This window comes from Otolemur garnettii, unplaced genomic scaffold (assembly GCF_000181295.1).
Source record: "Otolemur garnettii isolate 467f Iridium unplaced genomic scaffold, OtoGar3 scaffold00005, whole genome shotgun sequence".
Lineage (NCBI taxonomy): Eukaryota > Metazoa > Chordata > Mammalia > Primates > Galagidae > Otolemur > Otolemur garnettii.
Window position 1 is genome coordinate 6,463,212 of NW_003852400.1, and position 21,513 is coordinate 6,484,724.

The window sequence follows — 21,513 nt, forward strand, 5'->3', positions numbered from 1 at the left end:
TGTCCAAAAAAAAGAAAATGACCTATATAAAAGGGAAAAAATTCAAGCAGCCTGCAAAATTCTCTGTTACAGCCAATTCCAGAAGACAATGGAGCAATGTTTACAAAGTTGTTTTTTTTTTTTTGAGACAGAATTTCACTTTGTCACCCTGGGTAGCTCACAGTAACCTCAGACTCCTGGGCTCAAGCGATTTGTTTGCCTCAGCCTCCGGGACTGCGGGTGCCTGCCACAATGCCTGGGTTTTTTTTTTTGAAATGAAGTCTCGCTCTTGCTCAAGCTGGTCTTGAACTCATGAACTCAAGCAATCCACCCGCATTGGCTTCCCAGAGTGCTAGGATTAAAGGCTTGAGCCACCATGCCCGGCCCTTTGTTTACAAAGTTTGATGGAGGAAATGTCTGAACTAAAAAGTATTATGCCCAAATATCGGTTAGATTTGGTTTGGCTGCTAAGAACAGCGGCTCAGAGTATAATGATTTGTTATTCTGAGTACAAGAAGTCTGAAAAGAGTCAGTCCAAAACTGGTCCAGTGACTACATCAACATCAACCTAGGCTCTTCCCTGTCTTTGAATACACTTGGCTTCTAGTCTCATTGTCACTGTCCATGGTAGCTGCTGGAGCCTATAGCCACTAAAATATTATGGCTGGGAGGGCAGGAAATGGAGAGGGGGAAAGAACAAAAGGGCTTTCTTATGCTGGGAGGTCTACATCAACACTTTTCTTCTGTGTGGACTAGAGCATAGTCTGGCCCCACCTGGCTGCAAAAAGACTAAGAAAGGTCTTTACTTTGGGCAACTATGTGCCAGCAAAAATTTTTAAGAGAACAATGGAATAGTGGAAGTTGATTAGCAGTCTCTGCCATGCCAAAGTTGTTAATCAAATACACTGGAAGAAAAATGTTCTCTAATGTATAAGAGCTTAAGGAATATTGCACTCCTGATACTTTCTTGAAAAATACTGCTTGATGATTAAATCAGGTCAACCTCAGATGAATCAAAGTGAAACAGTAACTTTAGATAAGGCAAAGCCATTATAAAGAATCAGCAATGAGCTTTGAATCTTTTTAAATATAGAAGAACACTGAACAAGTTTGAGAATGATGATCATGGAATAAAATGTAAATGTTACTGATTGGCCACCATTTTTTTAATTAAAAATTTTTATTTTATTGATTGATTGAGATAGAGTCTTGTGGTTAAACCCAGGCTACGGTGCAGTGGCATGATCATAGCTGACTGCAGCCTCCAATGCATGGACTCAAGTGATCCTCCTGCATCAGCCTCCCAAGTATCTAGGACTATTACTACTAAATTTTTTGTTTTTGGCCGGGGCTGGGTTTGAACCCCCCATCTCTGGCATATGGGGCCGGTGCCCTACCCTTTTGATCCACAGGCACTGTGCAGTAAATTTTTTTTAGTTTTTTTTTTTTTTTGAAGACAAGGTTTTGCTATGTTGCCCAATATTATAAGGGTAAATAAAAGTTAATATTTTCTCCATACCCACCGAAACTGGATTTTATTTAAAATTTTGCCATTCTAATTTACATGTCTTTGATTACTAGTGAAACTTTTTTTTTCATAATTTTTAGCCTTTTGTAATGTTCCATTCTATGAATTATCGGTTTCTTATCACTTCACCAGTTTTCTTTTTGGTTAGTCATTTTCTTATTGATTTATAGGAATTCTCTTGAAATATTTGAGATAATAATTCTTTGTTACCAATTGCAGATATTTTTGTGCTATCAATTGCTTGTATTTTAACATCGTTTATGATATTTTTAATGGAAGTTCTACATTTTTTGTTATTTTTTAAATTTTTGTCTTATTTATTAACTGTCAGTTCATCTACTCATTCTAATCTGCCTTATAGCTCCTCAATGCCATTGAAATTCTAACTTCTGTTTTGTTAAACCTGGTTTGCCTTTTTGATTCTCTGTGAAAGACTCATCTCTTAGATTCTGTAATATCACATTCTCATTTCTTTTCATTATTGGCTTTTTAATCCATTTGTTCTCTGAATAGTAGGGGATTTCCGGCTGGCCTTTTTGTTCTCTAATTATGCTTTTATTATGTGTTAAAATTTATTCCCATCATTTTATTAAAGCACTCGGTGAAATGTACAGATTTTAATCAGGTATATAATTTGATCAGTTTGAAAAATGCATATATGCTGTATTTAGGTAACACACCTCTGATTTTAAAATAAAGTACTTTGACTTTTTTTGTTTTAATGTCTCATAGGTATTGTCAAGCTTAACAGGTTAAAAACTATAATTTTGTATTTACTGTCATAACATTATTGCTGTTGTTGCTTTTGGTTTTATCTCAGAAAATGGTGAAAGCTGAAAGCCAAAAACGTAGATACTTCTCTTTCTAATTGCTCCTTCAACCTGCCCATTCCAATCTATTCCTAGATCTTGTTGGTTTTACTCGTACATGTAACTCAGAAGAACTACTTGTCCATCTCTTTGCTTGGCCCTAGCCCAGTATATTACTGTTTTCTGCATAGAACTATGAGAATACTTTGTTAACAAGCCTCATATCTTCCACTCCAAGCCCTTCAGTCTAGTTCATTTTCTAGACAGCATTTAGAATGGTCTTTGTGGAAATTAGATTGTCACTACTCTGCTATGATCACTTCAGTTTATTTTATAATAAAAATTACTTGCTACAGCATATTTGATGTATGACTCCTATCTCCCTCTCTGACTTCATCTTGAATCACTGTCATTTCTCTCCCAATGTCTTTATGTTTGCCATTTCCATTGCCTGCCATCCTCTATCCTCAATACTTAGAATAGCTGGCTCTTCTCATACTTGAGATCTCAATTCACGTATCAGAGAAGATTTCTTTGACTATCCTTTCCAGAAGTATCCTATTACATCCACAGTTTATTTCCTTCGTGACACTTCCTCAACACTAAATTATGTTTATTTCTTACATGCCATTTCCTCACTAATAAATTATCTTGTTTTCTGTTTACTTTCTATAGTCTGTCTATGCAATGTCAGTTTTATCAGGGCAGACTCCTTATTTCTTCACTGTTTTATCTTCCATATCTATGACAGTGTAATAATAGTAAATACTCAGTAAATAAGTATTTTAATTTAATGATCAGGTACTGGCTGAAACTTCTCTAATGTTCAGATTTTATTCAGTAGCATTTTTGATGATGAGTTGTAGTTAGCAACTTTTTTTTTTTTTTTTTTCCAGATAGAGTCTCACTCTGTTGCCCTGGGTAAAAATGCCATGGCATCATAGCTCATGGCAACCTCAAACTCTCTGGCTCAGGCAATCCTTCTACCTCAGCCTCTGGAGTAGCTGAGACTATAGGCGCCTGGCACAATACCCAGCTAATTTTTCTACTTTTAGTAGCGGCAGGGTCTCCCTCTTACTTAGCCTGGTCTGGAACTCCTGAATTCAAGTGATCCACTCACCTCAGGCTCCCCAACTGCTAGGATTATAGGTGTGAGCCACCTCACCTGGCTTGTAGTTAGCAGTTTTTAAACTTTGAGTCATGTTGAAGTTCTCAGTTTTTTAACCCGTTTGGTTGTCATTCAGTGCATTATTATTTTGATAAGGAGTACCTGGAACACTAATTTAGTGTTTCCCCTGGAGGCCAGTAATAACATATCCATGTTTCAGTTGAACTTAAGAGTAGATGAGGAATTTAAGCCATTTAATGGATCATATTTCATTATTGATTTTCCTAAGCAGCACTACAGTCAAATAAAATAAAAAGCACTTACCCAAAACTATAATTAGATATTTAAAGGACCAACATTATTATTATTACTATTTTAAAAAGCCTTAAGAATACTCAAAGAATAGTGAGTACATACCAAAGTTAAGAAACGCTGAAATTTAAAAAGTTGTTAAAAAGGACATACATAGTAGGTTGATTGTATCCATCAGGAAGTCCTACAGAAGGCTTTGCGGATAGTATTAAGATTATAATTATAGGGATTCTCTTAGATTTCTCAACAGCACAAAAAGAGAGATGTTATTACTTTTTTATAATTTTTTCACCTTAAATTATGTATTATCCTCTGACATGAAATACACAGACTATTCATTGGTTCCATTAAGGAAATAAAAATTACAATTTTTTTATGAGTTTATATGATAGAAATGTGTTTCTTTTTATTAACAGACCTCTTTGCATTTTGTTTTTCTATCCTAAGGTTGAGCGTATAGTGTATGTTTACAACATTTCCATGAAGTATTATCCTCATTCCAGATGAATAATTAAAATTTTCTACAGAAATTGTGACAGTTTGTAGGTCACATGATTACAAAGTTAGCAGCCCTGAAACTAGTAGGAGATTGCATTCTTATTTTGCTTCAGTAAATCAGTATGAAAAATTTGATTTGAACCTTCACATTTATTTCCCTTTTAAGGCTAGAGGAGCTTTGTTCCCAGTTTCCGAGGTCTAAAAATTCCTTGCTTTAGCTGTGGAGGAGGCAACCGAGTTATATTTAACTTTAGCATTTAGGAATGGAGTTAGACTAGTTTTGGCAGGTTTGACTTTAACTCATATTCATTGCACCTTTAGATTTGCAAATAGTTATATATTGGTTGATTAAGTGGCATGTCAGTAAGTACATCAACCATATTTTTATGCTTCACAATGTTTTTGTACTTTTTAATGGTAGGAAAGACTATGTTTGCGTGTTTATGCTTATGCAGGGGTAATCCTTAAATTTTATTTGTCTGTGACTGTACTTTGGCAACTTTTAAATTTGGTTTTAATTTGTATTTAATATAGACCAAAAGCTATAGGAAAATATGAAGATAATAAATACATTGGACTGGTCTCAAAAGACTTATGGGTGTGTGTGTGGGTGGGCACATACAGATAAGTACACCAAAATCTACACAAAATAGTGTATGAAGGATACAGGAGTGCTCCTTAGCCATGGAGGGTATGTTCTAAGACCCCTAGTGGATGCCTGAAACTGTGGGTGGTACCAAGTCCTATAGATACTGTGTTTTTTCCTATACATACATACCTGTGGTAAAGTTTAATTTATAAATAAGTTATAGTAGGAGAGTAACAATAAAATAGAACAATATAACAGTATGCTATATTAACAAAAAGTTACGTGAATGTGATCTCTTTTCTCTCAAAATATTTTATTGTACTATACTAAGGGTAACTAAAACATAGACAGTGAAATGAGTAGAGTAATTTGGGAAAAACTTGTAGAAAAAAATGGAATTTTGGAGGCCTTTTAAAATCTTTCTTGTTTTGGAAAGAGAAGGTTAATTTTGGTATAGAAAAATACAGGAAGTATTGCATGGTTGAAACACTGTATGAGAAGATGGTGAGCAATAATGTTGGGTAATTAGGTTTGAGTCAGATTATAGAGTCTGAATATAATTTTTAAGGAGTTATGGATTTTACTATATAAGCAGTGGGGAGTGACAAAAGGTTATTGAAATAGGATGATAATGCTTTTAGGGCCTGATGAGATTTACATACTGCCTTTTAAAAATAAGTTTTTTCCATTTTGTCTAACAGTTTTTCTACTGTGTTAAATTCAATCTATTAACACTGATTTAACTAATATTAATGTTTTGGGGTGTTCTAGTAAAGGAATTCAGAGGAACTCTAATATATCACTGGAATTGTTACTTATTTAACCTTTATGGAGTTGTGGAATGTTTGGCCAGATGGTAGTGGTAACTAACTGAAGTCTTACTCTATGGCACACAGCTCTTAGTATCATCAGAACTTGGGTCTAGAACTCAGTCTTCCTGATGCTTAGTCATTGCTTTTTCTCTGCTCTACTTCCTGTGCTGTGGATGTATTACAGTGTCCTAAATACTTAGTGAGACACAAAGGAAGAATGATGGCCCTTTTTTCTCCTGGAGTGTTTACATATGATCAAGTGACCTGTATGGTTGTATTGCTTTGCATTTTTATTTAAATGGCAGATTTGTACAGTGCAGATCAATGCTAGAACAGAGACTTCATTTTTAGTCTGTATGTGCACTTGTAAGGAAGCCTCATCTTGGAGGAAGTAGAATTTGAATTAATTTAGAAGGATGGATGTGTGGAACAAAGTATAGAATGGGAATAACAGTGTAAAGGAAAACATTAAGCTCCCTAGCCAAGGGCATGGGCATCCTCTTTGCCAAGGAGACCCCAGAAAAACCTTAGAACTGCGTTGCTGGCTGTGAGATAGGGAGTCAAACTTAACTTGTCATTGCCCCCTCTTTTGGAGTTACTCTTCATTATAGGAAGATACTAAGTCATTAATATTAATAGCCTTAAGGCTATGCAAGACAAAGCTTAAACTATGCCTGCAGGCCATCAGTTTACTTAAGAGATCACTTACATTTCCATAAATGTGTCTGATTAACAAATATCCTTAATTTAAAACATTCCAAGCCCTAGACAATGCTTTATTTCTTTTATCAATTACAATTCAAAGAATCTTTAAGCCCACTTGTAAGCCTTCCACACTTCAACACGTCCGTCATTTTTGGCCAAACCAATATACATCTTCCACGTATTGACTTGGTTTTTTATCTGTAATTCCTATCTCTATACGTGTATAAAACCATCTGTAACCCAGATAATAGGGACACATTTTCTCAGAACCTCTTGAAAACATTTGCTCTGAGCTGTAGGTTACATACACTCAAATCCAACTAAACCTCTTTAAATTATTTTACAGAGTTTGTGTGGTTAAACCTCAAAATTCTCTGACTCAAGCAATCCTCCTGTCTCAGCCTCCTGAATAGCTGGGACTACAGGTGCCCACCACCCCACCCAGCTAATTTTTTCCTATTTTTAGTAGAGACAGGGTCTCATTCTTGCTTCAGCTGGTTATTTTTTGTTTTTGTTTTTGTTTTTTTCTGGTAATAGCAGCCCAAAGTGTCAGGGATGGATGTAAATTATTTTCTGAGCCTAGTAAGAGTCTTGCCAGGATACTTTACATATAGTATTTGATAGATCATTTTTGTAACATAGGGAATAGTTCAAAATAGGACAATTTCTTTGACTAGGTCTGTACAAAGAGTACTCCTGGGTATTACTATATAGTTGCCCCTTAAACCATGTGTGAGTTGGGGGACCAGCCCTTGTGCAATTGAAAATCCATGTATATCTTTTGATTCTCCAGAATACTAACTACTGATAGTCTACTGTTGACCCAAAGCCTTACAAAAATATAAACAGTTGATTAACACATTTTTATGCAATGTATTACATACTATATACTTACAATATACAGTCAGCTAGAGAAAAGAAAATGTTTTAGGTATATATAAGACTTGGTACCCTCCACAGTTTCTTAAATGTATTAAGAAAATACACATTTATGAATAAGAAGGGGTTGGTCTTGCTGTCTCAGGGGTGATAGGGGCAGAAGAAGTGGAGGAGGTAGGAGAGGATGCAAGAGAGGCAGCTATACTCCACATACAAGTGGATCCATGCACTTCTAACCTGTGTTATTGAAGGGTCAACTGTGATTGATTGTGACATTCTATAATATACTATGGTAGAACCTCCATAGTCAACTGCTTCGCTACATTGACCACCTTAAGTTGAGCAGACATACAACACTACTATCAGTACAGTCAGCCCAGTTCCTTATGTTGACCACCTCTGTGTGTTGACCAGTCTGTTGAGTGGTCAACTTACAGAGAGGTACTACTATATCTCTTTTGTACTCATCTTTTCCCTCCACCCTGCTCTTTGGTATCATAAGTGCATTATATGTGGAAATTGAAACAGAGAAGAGTAATTTCTGATGTTTTCATAAGGCATGATAATTAAATCTATGTCAGAGATTGAATTAGTTTAGAGTTACTGGTTTATAGCAAGATTTAAATTTTATACCTGCAGTTAGAAGTGGATTATTTGCAGTGTAGTTTTAGGATTGAATTATTTCTGTGTCATAATACCCATCCTTGTATCAGATCAGTTGGTCAAAAAAGGTTAAGATCTTTATTTTAAGGCATACAGCCAGTTTTTTATGCTACTCTTTTTCCCTGTAAATTAACTTTGGTATAATTTAACATTAAAGCAGTTGTTTAGTTGAACTATTTTGACAATAGAGAGTACAAATCTATATTCCTGGCCTGTCATAGAGAAATCAGAAAGGTCTTAGAAATAATCTTTATTATTCATGAAATCATTTGTTGATTTGTTAATTCCTGTTTTCATGGTTATGTGTAATTTCCGTATCTTTTAATGTGTATGTAAGATGTCTGGTTCAGAAACCTGTCTCAGCATGTTGTAAAACCTGTTTAAAAATAGGTATGAGCCATTCAGTGGCACTGTAAGGTTGTTGACATAATGGAAAAACTATTAAATGAGTTTGCAAAGCAAACCTTGCAATTACTGTAGAAACATTTTTTTTAAAACAGAAAATTGAATTTTTATTTCTGTAGATGCAGACAAATATAATTTAAAATATTTAGAACACTTTATATACCTAGTTTACTTTTAGATTTTTAAAATTTATTTTTACGTGTAGCTTGATAAAACATAATATATATTTTAAAAAGTCTTTTAGATCATTTTATTCCGAGGCAGTGTTTCCTTTCAATAAAGTTTTTTCTTTAAACAAAATACATTATTTGTATATGACCATTTATGTATTCCCTAAATATGTTAAAGTCTCATACATTAAATAGAGTGGTTGATAAAAAATCCTTTCACATTTTGCATATGAAATGTATATTATTTACACTTTTGGGGTTTAGAAGACAGGATCTTCATCTTGGTAGATAATCTGGAATTTTGCCAATAAAGATTGGGTAAAGTAAAAGGTTGATATTCTCATTTTTTTTTGGTACCATTTCTCATAGTTTGCATGGGTTATAATCAGTTTAGGAAACATATATACATGTCTTGACAAATATAAAGATGTCTTGTTTCAATGAATAGTCCCCTAGCAAAATCAATGGCAAAAACTTCTGGGATGAAAATGTGGTTAACAATAGCTAGAGGTTTCCAGGACTGGAAAACCAAAATGAGAGACTTTAAAGTCATCAAGGAAAGTATTCCCCAAAAACCCTGGTGAGAGAAAGTGAGGGTGGCCACATCTGACTGAGAAACTTAGGTTGAGGTGAACTTTGAAATATCTAAATAATCCATGCGTATTTACTTGGGAATTGACATTGTGATCTTATGATAATCAGGTAGCTATTTTTATTTTCAATGTCAACAAAAACGGATGTATTCCTCTAAACTGTTTGCCTTGTTTAAAAAGGAAGTATAAATACTTCTTAGTTCCTGGATTAGGGAATTTTTTTAATATAAAATAATACAGATAATTAGAATTCAATTAAATACTGTATGTCCTGGACTGTGGTAGGCATTTTATGTGTATTTTTTATTCGTCACAAAAGTCCTGTAAGGGATGAGTAAGTACAGTTACTCCTGTTTTACAACTGAAAGAAACTGAGATTCAGAGAGAATAAGTAACTTCTTTAATAATGTATAATAGATAACGGAGCCAGTATTAGAAGCCAGGTCTTTTAACTCTGTCCTCTGTCTCTTTCTATTATGTTAGCATATTTGTAAGGAATTCAAACATAGTGTGCCTGAATTTAATCAGTTAAACATAGAATTATTAATATATTAGGAAAGATAATAAAATAATTTGATGTGTAACATTGTCAAAATAAAGGCATTAAGTAGATTCTACTTTAAATTTTTGGAAGTTGATCATCTGAACATTTGAAGTTGCTAATTAATGATTTTCAGTATATTGTATTTGAATCCTAATATTCTCAAGAAGCATCCATGTTCCCAAGAATAGTATGTAAAACCGCTGGTATTTTGTTTACTGTGGTACACTGTAGTGGTAGCATTTCTACAATTGCAGAGCTGCATGTGCTAGGACTGGCCCAGCAGGGTGCTTTACCCTGGGATTTCCCTGAGATCCTGTGTGGCCTTGAATGATCCTGGTTTGTAATAGGTTCTAGGAACAGTATCCTGTTTTAGGTTTGTTCTTTTTTTTTTTTTTTTTTTTTTCTGAAACAGGAGCCTCAAGCTGTCCCCCTGGGTAGAGTGCCATAGCATCAAAGCTCACAGCAACCTCCAACTCCTGGGCTCAAGTGAGTCTCCTGCCTCAGCCTCCCAAGTAGGCTGGGACCACAGGTGCCTGCCACAATGCCCGGCTATTTTTTGGTTGCAGCCGTCATTGGTGTTTGGTGGGCTGGGCTGGATTTGAACCCGCCAGCTTGGGTGTATGTGGCTGGCGCCTTAGCCACTTGAGCCACAGGCGCTGAACCTAGGTTTGTTCTTAACACCAGACCAGAGGTGCCCCCCATGTGTCATTTCTGACTAGAAAAGTATTCTGTAGTTAATTGGTATCAGTCTGTTATTCTTGCTAGAACTAAGGAATCTTTAAGTTTAATACCCAGTTTTCTTTAGACAAACAAGAAAAATACTTAAGAAATGATGTGTGCCATATTTCTAAATATTAGCAAAATATATCTGGGATACCTTAATGTTAATTATTCTTATATTATTAACTAATATTGGCTTAGTATTTAACATAAATATTAGGCTTCTTGGGTTGTTTGACTAATACTTCAGTTATGTGTTTACTGAGTGTCAGGGAAAATTAAATACAATTATCAATTTGGCATTTCTATTAAGCCATCTTTTAGGAAAAGTAGACACTAATTCCTAAAACTACAGTAAAACTGATCTGTTAATGAGTGAATGAATTGGTTTTTATTATATGTGAATTTATAAATGAAAAATTTCTAGTATAATTTGGGAAATTCTCAAATTTACTTAAAAGATTACTTTTTTAAAAATTCAACCTATTTTGAAAGAAAATTCAAGTGTTATAGTCAGGTAAAAGAACATTTTATTATGGCAACTGATTTTTGTTTACTTAAGAGGACCTGTTGCTAAAATAGTAATGAGGAAGGGTGTAATATAAGTATAGTCATACACCCTTTGCTCTGCAAGTAACCAGAGTGCTGTGTATGCATGTGGTTCAGTCTCTTTTTGGAAGGTGGAAGTAAAGTTCTTTGTATGTTTTTCTCTCTTACACAGCCTAAAATGACCAATGTGTGATTTCAGTGTAATAAATGGCGTCCAAAGTCACAGATGCTATAGTCTGGTATCAAAAGAAGGTAAGTTGATAGTCAAAATTTTTGACATTTAAAATGTTTTAATTCTGAAATATATGTTTATTTGTGCTATGGATTTATGCCAAAAATTGCCTAAAGTAATTACAAAATAGATTTTAGGATTTTAAGTGGAGCAGGAAGATTATTCTGGTTGTCTTTGTGTTTATTTTACCTCTAAATAAATTAGAAGGTGATGCTTAAAAATTTTTTTTCTCTACTTTTTTCTCCAGTATCAAAGTACCTAGATTAATTATGGTCAGTAATTATACAAACTAAATCTCTAAGAGTATGGATATAATTGCCATTTTGTAAAAGCATTAAAGTTTTTTCTTGCTTTAATTTTAAAAGAAAGTTTAGCAAAGCTTTATAATTTTGTAATCTTTATATCAATAGTTTTAACCTGTTTTTGTTATGCCTTACAATTCAATAGCTGAATCTTTTCAGTAAAATAAACCTTTGGAGATAGTGTCTTATAAGCTGAAATATTAATTTGTTTATTTGGATGTTTTTAGAATTATTATAACTACTTCCTGTGTCATCCTATATGTTTCAAAATAAGCTTTTTGAATATAATGTTTTTCTTTATAAAGTTCAAAAGAATATATGCCTTAAAAAATATAATAAACTATACTTCCAAAGAGTGTTATGTTCTTCAAAATGTATGTTTATGTAATATCTTAAATTTTCTGTGTATGTAGTGAATTATATTTGTTTTTGTATTTTACAACATTTTAATGCCTTATTTTTTCGATCTCTGTGTAAAAAATATGATTCTGTATTTAAAGTTTTTTTATATGGGAGAAAACCAGGCAATCTTTAATTTAGGTGAATTGAAAGTAAGTGATAAGTAAAACATGGTTTGTTTTTGCATGTGTTGTTTATTTTCTGGGTAGACCATACCACAGGTACTTAATTTAAAGTATTAATGTTTATGTATTATTAATTCAGTCTTTTGTGGTTCTGTATTATGTCACCTTTACATTTAAATTTCTAATCAACTTAAAAACCAGACTGCTTGTCTAGAGAGCTAAAGAAAATTCTCAAGTAAAGAAAACAAAAATAAGTTTTTTTAATTTCTTACATTTATCTTTGACAGTTTTCCTCCTAATTTTTACTTGTGAGAATAATGCTTATTAAATATTTTCTCTATTTGACTTCTTATGTTAAACATTTCAGAACTCATTGAAGTTCATTTATAGAACATTTTTGGTTGACTGACCTTTCTTGGGATCGGAGGGTTTGAAATATTATACGTACATTCCATTAACATAGTATCACCTCTCTTATCTGAGGGTCATTTATCGAGCAACTTTAGATGTATGCAACCAAAAAATTCTGCAGAGCAGCCACAACACATGTCATAAAATATACCAGCAAATATAAGCATATATTTTATGTTAGGCAGTTGCCAGAACGTTAACTACATTTAATTTATTCTTTTTTTTTTTTTTGCTTTTAAATATAATTCTTTTGAAGAAATACATGTGAATACTTTGAAAGATTAGCAGACGCTATTAATACCCTTCCCTATCTTCACCCAGTTTATAAATTCATTGTAAACTCTATAAGTCAGTGGTTCTGAAACCAAAGTTCTACCACTCTTCATTCCTGCTATAGAGTTGGGACGAGGGACTACAAATGTGGGGTGTGAGGTTGTAGTTTTCATAATTAACTTTTGGAGGGAATACTAGCATTTATGGACAGGAATCAGAGATACTGAGTGTCATTTAATCCTCTAAATAAGGGTGGTACTTTTTTTCTGTAAAGGGCCAGATGGAAATATTTTAGGGCCATCGTTCTTTGTTCCCAACTACTCAACCCTGCCATTGTAGCACTAATGTAGCCATAGGCTATGTGTAAAATGAATGGCCCTGGCTTTGTTCCAAAAAAGCTTAATTTATAAAAGTGCAACAGTTTGATCCACAGGTGTTGGTTTGCTGACCTGTGCTCTAAAACAGCCCCATATATATAACCCATCATTGCCTTGCTTGAAATGCAAATGTATCCTGTGGAATGACATCATTTACTTTTTTATGGTGTTTACTTTGTGATTTTAGACATACCTACCTGTCTTTTCTTGGTCATTTTACTGTAGATGTCACTTACTGACTTTTGACTATATGATTAGGATTTAACTTTTTGTAAGTTCTCCCTAAATCTCCCTGTGTCCTCCCAGTGACTAAAATTTTGTTCAAATGAGTATTCATTATATGCTTACATCATTAAGTTTGTATATGTATCCTTTAGAGGTACACCATGTTATATACTATCATAGTATTGGCAGGCTGTTTAACTCCCCACCCTTTCCTTTTTTTTTTTTGAGCTCTTCAAAATCTCTGGAACAGTAAAATTTCTTTTGTTGCGGTCAGTCACATACAGGTATTCTGTCAGTTTCTTGTAAATGATCCTCCTAGAACTACTTTGTCCTTCTGCTCCATATTGAATGGATTGTTCTCAAGTCGTGCTTCACAACAGCCATTATTATTTCCTTTAATCTTTAGCCTGAGAGTTCCCTCACTACTCTAAGATCATGCAGATTTGTTTTTCTCTTAAATACGTGATTAGAAGAAAATCCTGTTAGGAATGTCCTACTTGCTGATTTTTTGTCTGTAGGCAAATAACTATTTCTTTGAGCCTCTTCCCCTTCTCTGCATTGACTAAATAATGGTTCTCAGCCTCTTTTCTGTCATGGATCCCTTTGAAATTGTGATAAAAGCTAAGAATCTTATTTTGAGAAAAGTGTATATTATGTACATAAATACAGAATGTCATGTTGGTTTTGAAACCCAGATTGAGAAATTTTGGATTAGATGATTTTAAAAAGTTTTTTATTTATTTTTATGTTTTTTGAGACAGTCTCACTCTCACCTTGGGTAGAGTGTTGTGGCATCATAGCTCACAACAACTTCAAACTCATGGGCTCATGCTATCCTTGTGCTTCAGCTTTACAAGTCGCTGGGGCTACAGGCACCTGCCTCAACTCCAGGTTAGATTTTCTATTTTTCAGTAGAGATAGGGTCTCACTCTTGGCTCAGGCTGGTCTTGAATTCCTGAGCTCAAGCAATACACCGTCCTCAGCCTCCCAGAGTGTTAGAATTACAGGCATGAGCCACAAGGACTAAAAAGTTTTTCTTTCTTTTTGTGACTGTCAGTGAGTAGTATCCAGCTTTTAACGGATAGTCGCACTATAAATAAAATCCAAGAAACATTCATTTTCCTTTCCTTTTTTTTTTTTTGTTTTTTTTGTTTTTTTTTGTTATTTCAGGTTATTATGAGGGCATAAACAACCAGGTCACCATTTTTGAATTTGTTAGGTAGCATCCCTCTTATAGTTATGTCCTTCACCCAAAAGGTGTGTCATACACACCCCTACCCATTTATTTGTTTGGTAATAACTCACTTTAGAGTCACTTTTCCTCACTGGAAAAATGGTGACATTTTTATATTTTTGTTTTGAGTACTGAACACTAGCCCCAAAGGCTATTACTCATTTCTGGACTATTTGAACATGAACTCTAATAACAGAGGTTAAGTTTCCAGGAGAAAATAAAAGTGAAAATTTTTTTAGAACAGAGACTTGCTCTGTCACCTTGGCTGGCGTGCAGTGGCATGATTGTATTAATGGCCTATAATTTTAATTAAATATCAGGTATTTTTAATAAATCATTCTATGTATGATTTACTTGAGTTTTTAAAGTCTTTTAATATCTCATTTTAAACTTATTTTGTACTATTACAGATAAAATAGTCATAAATAATTTGTAAGTTCCTATTGGTACCAAGTAATTTTCAGTTAACTAACTTGGAGGAATAGTTAGTGCAATAAGAATGACAAAAGGGGAGAAACCATAATAGTTTTTAGTTAGTAATGAGATGTTGAAGAAAATAAAATACTCTGCTTTAATATTTCTAGTTTCTTGTTCCCAAGGAAAAAGAACTATTTATCTTTTGGAAGGCATCCTAATAGGAACCTGAAGTTGTAAGGATTCAAAGATAATTGACACATAAGCATTCTTTTAAACAGTATCATGAACCGTAGGGTGCTATTGTGATTATGCAGATCATATATAAAAGAAGGGTGGATTAGAAACATACCCCAAATATAAAAGGGGAAGAAAACACTAGCAATTTCTGTTGAGATAGTAAAATAGCAGACTTACCTTATAGAACAGAAGAAGAGCTATATGATGCAGATCTGGGTTATTGCTTTTAGGGAGTCAGTGGCCAGCTAGAAAAACAAATGAATATGTGTAATGATTGTAAACATGAGCAAACAGTGGGATTCCTTTAGTAATTTAAATGAGAAACTAGCCTGAGTAACATGACCTTAACTGATAAGTGTTGTCAATTATAAATAATTGGGAACTTAAATTCTCTACATTTTTATTAAAGTTCAGCTGTGTTAATGTGCATGTTTTTGTGCATACACGTGTGTGTGTGTGTGCATGTGTGTTTGTGTCCATGTAGAGCGTTTCAGAGTGGTAACTTGCCCAAGGTTGCACAGATAGTTAAGAGGTATTAAGTCTCAGCTTTCAACTCCAAACACTGGTGCAGTTATTTATTTACCTTTATGATTGTCCTTCCTGCATTGGTCAAGATTCTTTTGCAAGACAAGTCTAACTTAAACTATCTTATGAGGGGAAATTTTTTGGCTTTTGAGCTAAACCACACAAGTGCTGAAGCTTATCACAGGGGTGACTGACTCTCCAGTCCAGAGCACCATCAGATGTGTCTGTCTGCCTTTCCCCTGCTTTTCTAGTCTTTCTGTTCTTTCTACCACAGACAACTTTCTCCATGTTGTATGAACAAGCCCCAAGATGCCTCCAGACTCCTCTTCTTTTAAAAGCTCCTTAAGGTGAAAGGATGTATGGAAAACTGAGATACAGTGGGTTTCCTACCCAACTATTCCTGACCTTTTTCCCTGTTAGAAGAGCCTCTACTTTTCTTAAGGAATTCATTATCCTTCACAGGCCTTATAGCCAGAAAATGTGTATTGAAATTATTAGGGAAGTGAATCCTGATTGGTCTAAGCCAATCATGGTATTCTACTTCCTTTCAGTGATTGGCTGAGAATGATGTGTGTATTATAGCTCTGGCTAACAAGACATAAACCTTCTGGGAAAAGTCTCTCTTGTCCTAAAAATAGAACCAATAATAACAAGTATAACAAAAAATGGTGAGCTCTAATAACAGAGCTCATAAAATGGTTTACATTTATTAACTAATTTAATATAGTATAAGTAAATTAAAGATATGAAATAAAGTTTTTCTTGTGTCTTTGGATATTGTTGAGTGAGGTTCTGCTGCCTGAGCTTTTATAGTGACCTTGCTCCCATGGCAGGAGCTTCCCCGTAGTCTGAGAATGGCAGAATTAAAAGATGGAAAGAACCAGAGTTTTTCAAGACTTTTTGAACCATGGAATTAATCACTCTGAAAATGTCACTTTGGGACTTCTTATTGCATGAAATAATACAATCCGCCTTATTTTTTCAGTCATTTGAAGTTTTTAGTTTCTTGGTGCTGAAAACATCCTAAGTGATATGCACAGAGATGTTTTTGGATGGGATGTAGTTTCCCATACAGTCCTCTCTTGGTTCTGGATGGTTGTAGTAGTACATAGAAAATTAAATCTACCTAGTACTAAGCCATAGACAAATGGACTTACTGCATTTTCTCTTTTATGTTTTGTTTCTTGAACTGTATTTTATATGTGCTATTAAATCTTTAATGTATTTTTAAACCACTGTGCTTTATAGTATGGTATGGTTCAAAGAGGACTGTGCAGGATGAAAATCTGGAGCAGCCTCCAGACGTGTTACTACAGCATGAAGAAAATTGTGGACGGACGAAGAAAATGAGATAGCACCAGAGAAAGTCAGGGCTGGGAAAAAAGAAAACTGCAGGCCCTCATGGTACCAGTGCCCAGATTCTTTCCACCTTGAGATTAGCTTCACCTGACTTATGAATAGTTTAGCAATATCAGCCAATAAATTCTCTCTCTTTTGTTGAAGCTAGTTTGATTTGAATTTTTATTGGCAAAAGAAAGAGTCCTGGTTAATTCATAGAAGCAGTTTGTGTGTATATGTATACATATATTATATATACACAATTTTTTGAGAAGCATAGCACATATTCAGAAAAATCACACAGTATGTAAGTCAGTGTGGTAAATTTCTACAAACTCAACCCCTGTGTAAAACAGACTCACATTAAAAACTTCTTTCAGTCATAACCCTCTGAGGGTCACTACCATATGAAATGGCATCAAAAGGTAACAACAACATGGGTTTTGGAAATCAGAGGTTTGAATCCTTGTCTTGAAAGCCTGGAACCACAGAATTAATCAATTAATTAATTTTTGGAAAAGTTGTCTAACTTCTCTGCATTCTATTTTCTTCATGTATGTAAAGGGATAATACCATCTTGTATATTTATTTGAAGATTAATTATTAATATATAAAAAGTGTTAGCTTAGTGCTTTACACTGGGTAAGCCTTGAATAAATGAGTTATTATTGTTACATCATACTCCCCAAACTTATTGGAGTGCTTTATTTCATGGATTCTAAAGATTCTCCTGAGACTAAAAAGATTCTCCCGTGTAAATGAAAAACCTAAAATGTCAGACTTCAAATATCCGGTATTAGAACAGTGTGTATTTAGTTCATATTTGTTGTCTAAAACTCATACAACAAAGTCATGATTAAATGGCATTTGTAAACTTCAATTTTGCTTGCTTCAGTTACTGATTATGTTTTCCATCTCTTTTTAATGTCACTAAAAATAAGACTTATTCTAGCAGAAAAAGATTGGTTGGTTTAATTGCTATAATATTTTCTCTTTTTACTCAAGACTTTTCTTCCCCATTTTTGTTACAAAGTTTTTAATTTTTAACTGGCACAAACTCTGTCCATTTAGATTCTCTAGCCTAAATAATTTGGGCTTTAATTTTATTTATTAAAATAGAAGGAAAAAAGAAACTAGACTATGTAGTGGTCAAGAGTTTGACTTTATAATTATCTAGTTCCTGTTAAAACTTTTCCTTTGTAGATAAGAAACCTGATGCCCGTGGATGCTAATAACTTGATTGTAGCTACAAATTAGTGATAAACAAAAACTGAGGTCTGCTGACTTTAAGGCTACCATTTCTCCTAACTCAAGTTGGTCCTTAAAACTCAACCCTGCTATCTTCTCTCAAGTACATCTTTCATAATTCTAGACAATGGATTAGGTATCTCTTACTAGTGCGCCTATAGAAGACTTGTATGTGTTCTTTTCATGGCTTTTTGTCCACCTCTTGATTCCTTTTCTTTTTCCAGCTTTACAAAGAGTAATGTATAATAGTTGGTTAGCATTCTCCAAATGTCAACACTGTGTTGATAGTTTAACTATCACTATGAGCTCTTGGCTTTAAAGATACTTGATGTGGCACCTGTTGGAGTTATTTTCTTAATGACGTTTAGGTAGTTTTGTCTTGATAATATGAGCTTATTCAGTTGGCTTGTGTCTCTTTGACATTACCTTGGTAATATTTGACTGCATTTCCTGAGGAAACAAATTTGAAATGGAATCAATCATTTCTCCATAGGGACAGAAACAGGAAAAATTACAAAGAGACCTTGAATCTCTTTTACCATCCTGGATATTCTGAAATGTTCTTGTTATAGATACAAGGTAATACTCAATAGATACCCTACAGTGACTATTTCACAGATTTGACTATTCAATAAATCAAACCAAGTCACTTGAAATTAAGTATCTAGCTTGATGCATGGCACATCAGAGGTACTCAATTTAAGAATGAAGAACTATGTGAATTAAAAAGTTAATATACATACTATCTCCTGACAGCACTGTTACCAAAGCAGCAAACATTTCCAATTTATCAAGTATAAGGTAAGGTTCTAAAGTACTTTTTTGCAAATGTGCCCTGCATGATGTTAATAAGTGATGGTAGAATAAAGGGATTTTGTGTTAATCAGGTTAGGAAATATTGTGCAAATAATGTATAGTGTGACTAAGAGACAGGTAAAGAAAAATATTTTCTCAGTTAATTTAACTTAATTATTTCCCCCTAGTATCTGTGGAATATATATAGGAAAATACTGGCCTATAGATAACGCTTTGCATAAAAGAGTATGGTGCAGTGGAAGGGGCATCCAGTTGGAAGTCAGAACTTGGGTCTCTGCTTCTAAATACTAAGTGTAAAACCTGATGTTTCTTAAATCCTTAGTTGTTTCATCAGTAAAAGAAGTTGACCTATACAGTGTAAAATTGCAAATTCTTCACAATGTACTTGACAAGATTAGTACTTTAGCATAGTCTTATGTAGAGAAATGGTCATTACAAATTTAACAAAGAGTAAGTGAATATTTGATTTCTTCCTCTGCACAGTTTTCCTAATCCTACATACTGAAGATTAATGATAACTTCTGTAGCTTACTGGCAGACCCCTTAGCAATTTTAGGGCCACCTGGACTCTTGGAGTTATAGTAAACCTTTTCTTGACCATTGATGACAGTGGTCTGAGATCCCTAGATTTTAATTCTGGGGGACCTAGAGTAAGCACCCAGAAACAGTTTATCCTTTTTCTCCATTTTAATTTTACCACAGGTAAGTAATTGGTAGGAAGCCAAATAAGTTTGAATTATTCAGATCTGTTTCAAGGTCTTATGGTTTATTTCAAATGAATAAGTACCAGTAGTAATAGTTAGATATTTCTTAAAATCCAAAAATATTTGAATAACCAAAATATATTAATATTCATGTCATTTAAGTTACTTTAAAATATAATACAGCTTTTTGTGCTCCTTATACACTGCTAGAAGTATGCAAACAAGGAAGGTGCTGTAGTCTTGATTCATATTGTGTACACATGATTTAGTGAGGGTTATGTTTTGGAATGATAAACCAGCACTATATCATATGATGAATACTAGAAGAATGCAAACAGGCATATGCATTCTTTCCTTGTGTCATGCTCCATTATGAAGGAAAAGGAAGCACTAGGTAATTCATTCACATGATGCAATAGCTAACATTTAATTGAGCTTTTGCGTGTCTGTTGTTGTTAGCTCAGTATGTATTAACACATGTAATCCTTATAATTACCCTGTGATTACTATTAATACTAATAATTTTATATATATTTTAGGGCTAAGTTGGACTTCATGAAAAGTTTTGTTATTTTATTTGCTTTTTTTTTTTTTTTTTTTTTTTGAGACAGAGCCTCAAGCTGTCCCCCTGGGTAGAGTGCCGTGGCATTACAGCTCACAGCAACCTCCAACTCCTGGGCTCAAGCGAGTCTCCTGCCTCCGCCTCCCAAGTAGCTGGGACCACAGGCGCCCGCCACAGCGCCCGGCTATTTTTTTTGGTTGCAGCTGTCATTGTTGTTTGGCGGGTCCGGGCTGGGGATTCGAACCCGCCGCCTTAGGTGTACGTGGCTGGCGCCTTAGCCGGTTGAGCTATAGGCGCCGAGCCTTTATTTGCTTTTTTAATTGACGCTGACAGCTTCCTTGCTGGGAAGATAGCCTGTAGAGGGTCCTTAGAGGCAGAAGTGGCTTATAATAATTAGAGTTTAAATGCTATCATTCCCAGACATCACTTAAAGACCAGAACCAAGGCAAGAAAACATAGAGGAGTTTTTGTGTAGGAGTGTGTACTAAATTACTGGTGGGTAGAAGCTCAGCTATGGAGCCAGGCTTTCTGAATGAGAATTCCTGTGTTCTGCTACTTTTTAACCTTGTATGATCTGAGTAACTATAAAATAGGGATAACAGTAATACCTGCTTCATAGTGTTGTGATGATTAAATTAGTTAATATGTGGAAAGTACTTGATAGTACCAATAGTACTTGATAAAGTTAGGAACTTGATAAATAAAATCTATTTATTGTTACTGCTATTATTGTTGTTGTTATTAACATTGACTGCTTCAACTGGTAGTTGAGGAATAGAAACCAGAGACCTAATATCCTTCAGTAACCAGGCTGGGCCTTCCATCCAAGGTGGGGCAGCTAAGAAGTTTTGGTATATAGCAGAAAAACAATTTATTTAATAGTAGATATCAGTTGACAAGTAGTATGTGAGAACTTCCACTTTTTGCTTTGAACATCATCTTAGATTGAGTGATAGGTGTAATAAGGTAAATGTTTAATCTATAGCTTGATGCAGTAAAACCTCTCTGCAGTTCTATACATGTGATCTTTTGGTTTTAGCAGATTGATGAATCTCTGTTCAAGGAATTTATAAGGTTGGCAGAACTTTAAAACAAATGGTATTTTGGGAGATAAAATACCATTTTCTAATACCTCTTATAAAGTAGTTAATCCAGATGAGGAAGATATCAAAAATGTACACATTCATGTTAAGAAATGTTTCCCTTTTTTTTTTTTTTTTTTTTT

The 21,513-nt window shown here is 34.2% G+C and overlaps 1 protein-coding gene across 2 annotated transcripts in view; it reads left to right on the forward strand.

Moving 5' to 3' along the window:
• The first annotated feature begins 10,943 nt into the window (after positions 1–10,943).
• The window catches only part of PHTF2 (putative homeodomain transcription factor 2), an 80,340-nt gene continuing 69,770 nt past the window's right edge, over positions 10,944–21,513 (forward strand). For both annotated transcript variants that reach the window (XM_023519359.1, XM_023519365.1), the window contains exon 1: positions 10,944–11,115. In XM_023519359.1, coding sequence (XP_023375127.1) covers positions 11,071–11,115 — 45 coding nt within the window. In that variant the 5' untranslated portion in view covers positions 10,944–11,070. The remainder of the gene's footprint in view (positions 11,116–21,513) is intronic.